This window comes from Buceros rhinoceros, unplaced genomic scaffold (genome assembly GCF_000710305.1).
Source record: "Buceros rhinoceros silvestris isolate BGI_N320 unplaced genomic scaffold, ASM71030v1 scaffold1787, whole genome shotgun sequence".
In the NCBI taxonomy this organism is placed as follows: Eukaryota; Metazoa; Chordata; class Aves; order Bucerotiformes; family Bucerotidae; genus Buceros; species Buceros rhinoceros.
In genome coordinates this window covers 36,727-45,345 of record NW_010420235.1, presented here as the reverse complement: position 1 = coordinate 45,345, position 8,619 = coordinate 36,727, and the positions used below count along the sequence as shown (strand labels likewise).

At 38.8% G+C, this 8,619-nt stretch overlaps 1 protein-coding gene across 1 annotated transcript in view; it reads left to right on the top strand.

The window, feature by feature from the left end:
* LY96 (lymphocyte antigen 96) overlaps positions 1–1,388 on the top strand; it is a 6,800-nt gene extending 5,412 nt beyond the window's left edge. The window contains exon 5 of the mRNA XM_010139217.1: positions 1,287–1,388. Coding sequence (XP_010137519.1) covers positions 1,287–1,388 — 102 coding nt within the window. The remainder of the gene's footprint in view (positions 1–1,286) is intronic.
* Positions 1,389–8,619: the final 7,231 nt, after the last annotated feature.

Below are 8,619 nucleotides of genomic sequence, written 5' to 3'. Positions count from 1 at the left end.
AGGGAAAGACCTGGGTTTGGTATAGGTCACCAAGATATTCTCTGTCCTGGTGCCTGTAAAAGTCTGTCTGTGTGAGGACATGAAGATGGGTAGCTAGACAGCAGCTCAGCCCTGGGTGTTGCTTTATGGATCAGGCTGCTGGATGTGCATGAGCAAAGCTATGGGTCTGGGAAGGAACACTGTGCTGGTGTGAGGACCGGTATTGCTTACAGCAGTGTGCAGTGTGAGAAACTGTGGCTGATTTAGAGCTGTTAATGTCCAGGCAAGCAGTATCCCACAAGTGAGGCAGCAGATGCTCCATGCCAGGAGGGGAGCTGGGCTCTGACAGTGTGATTTAAATAGACAGATTGAGACCTCACACTAGGAGAAGAGCTGGCTACACTTTGATCAGGGACTGAAGAATGACTACAACATTCTTCTCACATGGGTCCTTCCTCCACTTCCCTCTCTCTCGTGTACTTCATCCTGGTATTGACATCATGTCCAAACTTGGGACAAACCTTTTGCCACAATAATAGTATGAGGTTGCTTTAGCTTTCAGCAAACAGATGTTTGATGTATTCACGACATGCATTCACTTTGAGTGATGATTTTGGTAAACACCACTGAGGCTGAATAGCAGTTAAATATATGGTGCAGAATTATAGGTGAAAACAAAAAGATGGACTGTCCAATATAACAAATTCTGTTTCAAGACTGGACAGAAGTAGTGTGGTATGTAGCCTGGAGGGTTTCTCTAGGACTGGACGTAAAATGCAGAGGCTGTTATTGCAGCTACCAATTGCATACGGGTGTTGGGGAAAGAAAGCCAGCAGAAAGTTAAAGGGTTGATAGGTCTGAAACCTTGGTGGAGGTAGGCTATAAGGGCCAATGAGTTTACTACCTCACAGCAGCAAACAAAAAAGCCCATTGCTGCAGAATGCAACCTGGTGTATCAACTCAGGTAATTCCCATTCGTGGAGTCAGAAATGTTACTTAAGAGAATGGCTCTGTAAGGGAGAGCAGATGACCTTGGGAGCACAGGTCTCTGGTGTGAGAGAGAACCCTAGGCAAGCGCAAGCTGGACCATGGCCTACTACTGTTCCTCAGCACTCTGGTTGTTACGAAAAGAGAAGAACATGAGAGTAAGTTTTTATGTTCACATGTATCTGAATATACCCATAATAAAAGTCCTTTCTTTTTGAGGCCTACAGAAATCACTATAAACATTCCAAGCAGCTACTTAGACAAGAGTGGGCAGCATTATGTACTAATTTTCTTATTTTTTCCCCCCGTGTTTGTTTTAGGGCAATTATAACATTATTTTACAAGGGTTCTCTGATCATTTTGAGAATGATGTGGTCATGTGCTTGAATTTCACCATGATAGTAAAACAAGACTCTTTCTGAATGTGACAAATGTTTCAAAGAATTCCAGAACACGGAGATCACTTCTACAAGCAACTGGGACCCAAGCTGCAAAATAATAAGCATACTAATTTTCCTGAGGTAGAATACATCATGTACTGTGTGGAAAGCTACATGATGGATAGTCTTATCCATTTACAGCGCTGCTGTAATCAGCTGCTCAGGTAATGTGCACAAAATCTCTGGGAATCAGGCATCCTGATTAATCCACAGAATAACCCTGGGTGGATGGTCAGGCTGAGAACTGCATTTTGGTGCTGTGCCTGGAGTTACGAAAAAGCCAAATCCTTCAGACTGCGTTAAACTAATACAAGTAGTTCTGAAATTTTGAAGTGCAAAAATCAGAAGTTTGCCAGTACTCAGTTTACAAAAACCCAGCAACTGAATCTAGGAACCCTGATGTTTGGGGGATTTTTCTTTTAATAATAAAACTTGTTTGTACAATTGTTTGAGAAATGTTTTTTATTCTCCTGTTATTTTCTGATTTTCTTTAGATGTTTCCTAAAGTTCTGCTCTGTTTTCACTGATCTGTTATGTGGTACTATCTGATGTGAAAGATATCCAAAGAGGGACATGTTTCCTTACACTTACATGGTATGGCTGAAGTTAGCCATTCAGAGCAGTAACTGCAACCCCGTAGTGGTTTTTTAGCTCTTGATCAGAGTCGGAGGGGCAGAGACTACACAAGCTGCCTCCTTCATGAGCAGGAGGATGGTCATTGTCCAACTGATTGATCTATTAGTTACCAAATGCATGTCTAAAAGTTTTGCTGTGGCTTCTGTCTCTTGGGCAGCACTACATTCGGCACCCACCTTCTCTGCTATGCCTCCACACCCAAGACCTTTGGTAAGATTTTATGGAATATAAGACTTAGTCCGTAGGAAGAGAGCTGGCATCCTTACAGGCTTCATGGCACTTTGGTGACAGTGTATGGTGTGTGATATTAGAATGCTGTGTCCTCTTTTTATCCTCAGTCCCCAGCCAGAGATTGTTTAGTGACACTTTTTCTTAATGAATGGGCTGGTGTTGAAGTTGCATGTTGCGCTGGTAGCTAGATCGTGCTGAGTCTAGCAGATTGCTTACAAATGCCTGAAAAAAATGAAAAACCAAATCAAACCAACCCTCTTCCAGGCTGCTAAACACCAAGCATCAAAATCAGCAGAAGTGAAACTTTTAATCTCACTTTACATGTAAAGATGTTCTGCAAATTTCATGTCAGAAAACTCAACAAAAACCCTACACCCAAGTATATAAATACTCCTTTTAAAACTTGGTCTCAGCATAGCTAGTTTGGTAATCTAAAGCCAAATCATCAAAAAAAAAAAAAAAAGAAAGAAAAAGAGTAGAACTGCATCATGGCTAGGGACAAGAAGCCGTGATTACATCCAGGTGGCAACGGCAAAGCATCTGTTTTTGCCTACAGTCCACAGGCTGCATCACAGCAGCTCCTGCTTATTTTTGACCAAGTTACTAGGGCTGCAGTCAGGTTCCTCTTAATCTAAAAGATCAATCAAAAATCAGCTAGAGAGCCTGATAAACAATACCTACTTCTGCTATTTTGCTCATTTCAGATAGTATTACTGGTCTAGGGAACAGTCTTTACTGAATCATGTCCCTGTGTACCCTTTTAAGTGTCCACCATCCGACAGGTGAATCTTCAAAACAATTTTTAGTGACAAAGTCTGCTGAGATTTTTGCTTCCCTGAATTATTTGGAGTGTTAGAAGAGATGTTTTGTTTATTAAGCAGGAAGTACCACAGGTAGGATAGACTAACAGCTCCTGGAAATCAAGGACATCCACGTGCTCTATATTTCATAAGCACATGTTTTAATGCCATATAGATGTTATAGAAAATTTATGGTATATATAAAGCTGGAAATAGAATTTCTGTGTCTAAATAGGGACATTTACAGATAAACATACTCATTCAATAGCTTGCGTTGCAGACTTTTATAGTGTAGATCTTCAGCTGAAGGGTTATGATTACATATGCCAGCAGATAGGATTGCGGGGCAGAATGCAGGAGAATACAGTGAAGAGGAGTCTACCTGGGATGAGATGAGTTACCTGGACTCTGTAAAGACCAATATGAATGTTTCTCTTTTCTTCAGTTTACTGGATCAGTAAACTTTGATCCAGTTTTTAGTCCTGGCTCTCTCCAGAGTTTGAATGGTGTGAATGCTGTGAAGTAAACCATTCACGAAGTATTTCTTGCTTAAAATATTCAGTGAGACCTACATGTACTGAGATAGATACCTGTATTTTGCCAGGAGTTCAAGCGATCTGTGCGAAGTCCCCTCTCCTGCAAACTGAAATAAATCAAGGAAGGCCTTGTGCGTGGCATACTTAACTAAAACTAATATTGAAAGCCTTCATAAATACCTCTTTTTCTCACCCTCATTACTCTTGTATTTAAGTGGCTGTCAGGATTTGCTGCAGGTGGGAAAATAGCTTTTCTTCACCCCCTCACCCTCTGTCACCAAGTATGAAATTATCAGAAGAAGCAGTTCCTGTAAATGTGTTTTCCAATCAGAGTGCATACTTTTTGAGCTGTGTTATCAGTTTCATTTGATAAAGAGCAGCAAAACATGCATAATTCCCAATACAAGAAGTCTTGTTGATTGCAATAGCATATACTTTTGCTTGCTGAAATTGAAATATCACTTGAGACAGAAACACAATGGAAATTCCATGTAATTCAGGCATTATGATAACATATCTTGTTTTCAGAGATGTACTGGAAGGCATAAGCACTCCCTTTGTCACCAGTTAGCTTAGCTGGTAACAAGCATACATACTCATACTGAACAAGTAAACTACATGGGGCCTGCAGCAAGAAAGAGTTGGACTTGATGATACAGGAGATGGGTCCTCATCTGTGTTAGAAACACCAGAAAAGAAACATATCATCACTAATCCCCTTTGCCCAATTCTTTTCTTGGTGGAAAACCCTAGTAATTGCCTTTGAAGTGTCAATATAGCACATTATGCTGAATGACTCCAGCTGCTTTGCTTTGCCCCTTTGTCCCTGCCAACTCAGGGAATCAGGGGCAGCAGACTGGGGTAGTGACATTTCTAATGGGAAGAGATGCGGGAGGAGAGAAGGGAGAACATCTAGTGTCTGCAGAGCTGCAGTGTCTCTCAGAGCTCTGAGGAGAGGGGACACGAGAAAGGAAATTTGGAAACTCTCCTTGCTGGCATTAGAAATGATCAGATTTTGGAAATGCCACCAAATAGTCACTGTGCACACATACTTGTCTGGTGGGTCCCAGGCACAGGGGCCTTGCTGCTGTAGATGGGTGTGTCCATAATTTATTTTCTTCAAGATGCATTTTATTACTGGCAAAGAGAGAATTTATGTTTATGTATATAGTGTGTGTATATACATGTACATATTTATATACATACATACATACATACACATATGTATATATTTATATGTATATTTTTAATATATATGTATATGATGTATATATGTATATATTTATATATATGTAGATATTTTTTATACATATATACACAGATATGCATTTGGCCAGGTAATTTATAACAGCTTCTCAAAGCTTCTGCTGTAGAAAACTCAGATTTTTTCTTGGGCTTCAGCCTGAACAGGTGCCTTAGCTAAAAGTGTTGTGCTTTTGAATTTACATTTTTTACATAATTTCTTACTGACATAACTAAGAAAGCAAAACCTTTCATAGCAAACCTGGCTCTTAGCTCATGGGAGAAAATGGTCACTCATTCTGAGCATTAATATCTCCATCTGCGTGTTTTCCTGCCCTGCACAAAAGTTTTAAGTAGTACAGGGTAGATGATATTTTTTTCTCAAACTAAAACTTCTGCTAACTGAGCACATCCACTGTGAATTTTTTGTTCTCCAAGAGGTTTTGCATGTCTTCTGAAGAAGTACCTCCATGGTGATTGTGAAGTTGGATTAATTCTTACATACATTTCATTCAGCCAGATTTGATTTAGACTTCATTTTGATTTAGATTCTGATTTTCTGATTTAGATTTCATTGTATTACCCTTTTTTTTACTTTTCATTTTTACTTTTTTTACTTTTTTTTTACTTCAGAGTTGTTTAGCAATTCCAGTAGTGCAAATAATAAAAAAACCAATCAATCCCGCAACAACAAAACCCTACAATAATTAAAGATAAATACAGAAAAGCAAAATTCTAGCATTAGTCCTATGAAATCAATAGAATAAAAAAAATCTGCCCTTAACTTAGGAGATGCATAAAGGAGAAAATAATAAAAAAACCCTATAATGCATATGAGAGTGAGCTGTTGTTTGCTTTGACCCTAACTTAACCCTCTTTTAGAATGACTTGACTTTTAATTTACATGTGAATATCATTTCAACAGACTGGTGGTTAGTTATCTTTTGTAATCATACATTGCACTAAATAAATCTGCCCTATATCTGTGGACATTGAAGCAGTGACATTTTCTTTATATCTTTAAAACATTTAAGATTTTTTAATAGCATACATAGATAGAACAATGGAAGTCATTAATAAAAGTCTTGCATATGACTGTCAGAAAAACAGACTCTCAACAGCAGTATGCCTCTCTGATTGCCCAAGCTACCTTCCAGTGATTTTGACTGCTAGGTGTACAGTTTTTCCAACCTGTAAAAGTTTTGGTGATTTTAATAGTCTAGCTATGGAGGAAAGGAGTTCCTAAAAAAAATAGGAAGAAATTGTTTATCTAGGACAATCCAAAATAATAAAACATAGAAAATACATTCTCAGATGAGTAATAAGGAAAAAAAAGTGGTTGGGTGAAATATTTTTTGTAATTTCAGAACATTGTCTATTTATTCTGACCAGATGATAACTTAAAAATAGTGGGCTTTGGCTCATTTAAATTTGAGGAGAAGAGTTGTTTAAAAATTAGCGACTTCAGAAAAAACCAAGAAAAGGTTAGAATTGGATGCTTCAGCAAATAAATATTTTTCTGCTTTTTGTTTTTGACAAATTTGTAGTATTCAAGGGAAGAACATGGTGCCACAAAATCATGATTCAGCTGATAAGCCAGGACTCAAACTGTGATAGTTGTACTTGTACCAGTATCTACTTGACAACCTGAGTTGTCCAATGCGGTACAGGCATACAGCCCAGTTCTAACTGGCTTTACGTACTGCCTTCTGGAATTGGTGTGGTAAGGGCAGCATTAAGTCTTTACAAACAGTACAACAGGAAGCAAGATGTTGGGGGGAGCAAACCAAACCATACACTTTCACTTAGTAAATCATAATTTGCTTTTAGTACTTTTGGGTTTATAAAAAGCAAATGTTACAACAAATAGAACAAATATAACAAAAGAATGCACTTTCTCCTTATGTAGACTAGACTAGACTAGACTAGAAAGAATAGAATAGAATAGAATAGAACAGAACAGAACGGAACTATTTCCAATGGAAGGGACCTACAACAATTCACTTCAGGGCTGACCAAAAGTAAAAACATACTTTAGTGACATCCTGGACCTGATGTGCCAACCTGTGATAAGCCCTACTAGAGGTGCTGAGGGTCTCCAGATCTCACTGAAGCTGAGAACTGGACATACTCAGCAATATATATTTGCATATATGCCAATATTAGCACAGTCATATGCAAATGGTTTTACTGAAGTGTAGGTAAAAAGTCTGTGATAAAATAAAGAAATTCTATTTCCTTCCCAGCTGGTATTGGTTCTTCTGCAAATGTTTTATACAGAAGTTTCTTGGTTCACAAAGCTGAGCCAGGATTTTTGTGAATGGGCCAGGGGAGCAACATGAGGGAATGGCTTCTTCTGGCCTTGCTGGAGGGGCATGGCTCTGCAAAGTCACAGTCACTGCCATGACGGGAGTGGAAACGTGGCTGCTCCCTGTTTCACTGCTGCTCCATCGATAGCAAATACTTGCAACAGTCCACTTCTTCACTCCCAAATCACAGTGTTCTGTGAAGAACATAAAGACTGAAGTGATAAATATAATTCCAGTTTTGAAAATGTGGAAGAAAATAAGGAAGAAAGTACAGGTGGGATAAACAGTTACGTAAAATACACAATCAAATGGAAGATGTATGAAATATTTATAGACAAAACATTGCAATAACAGCAGAGTCAGACACTAATATTAGGTTGACATTCTGTCAATACAAGGATAACTAAGACACCATAATTCTGTGAGAAAAGCTAAAATTTACCATAAGCTCAAGGTATTCAGCAATTACAACTATAATAATCTGGTTTTTTTAATACTTGCGTTGCAGTGGTGCCTTCTGTAAGTAGCTTGTAATCAGGACTATTGCTTCCCTGCTGCGTACTGTATAAATATTTATGAAATTAGTAAAATAATATTTTAAGGGTTCTTTGAAATGTGAATAATGGCCAGATCCAAAGCACCTGCTAAGCATCTAGTCCCAAGAAAGTGTCCCAGAATCTGTTAATTTTGCAGTGAGATTGTTTGACATCTCCAAAGAGCAACCCATAAATCCTACACAACGAGAGGACTGGTTTGCTGCGGGGCAAGATAACTTTCTGCTGAGGATGTCAGACAAACCTAATTAATTCTTATTTCCCAATGCAGTTTACACAGTAATCCATGCTTCAAAGCATTAACAGCCTAAAAAGCATATAGCATGGCACAGTAAAACATATACCAGAATAAAAGCACAGGAGTTTTGCTGAAATACCAAGCTGAAAATAGAGTCTTACTGTGATGGGCATTGACCGTATGCATTGTTGAATGTTTAAATTGATGTTACATGTATTTGACATCAAATTCAGCCTTTGGTGCAATGGTCTCCCACGTTTCTAAGGGACATCTCACTGACCACAGTTCTGTGAAGTATAAGATGATAGGCAAACTACCTTATTTTCCACCACTGCAAAGCACATGGTTGTTAACAAATCCTAACACAAGGAGAGTATTGGTGCAATCTCTAGACCAAATCACCGACCCTTTCAGTGACTGTTTTCTCTATTTGCAGTCTCAATATGGAAGTTAAGAGACTAATCTAAGAATAAAGCAATATGTTTTTAGGCTCATTGCCCATATGTTCACCGTAGTCAGGTGAAAACCTCTAAGTCTACTGTCTCTCGGTGGGACTGGATGGTTTTCCAGTTTTCCAGTTTCCCAGAGGTCATTCACAGGAACCACTGCAGAGCTGTGGTGCTGAGGAACAGCAGTATCACTCCTTAGTGGACTGGGGTGGCTACTC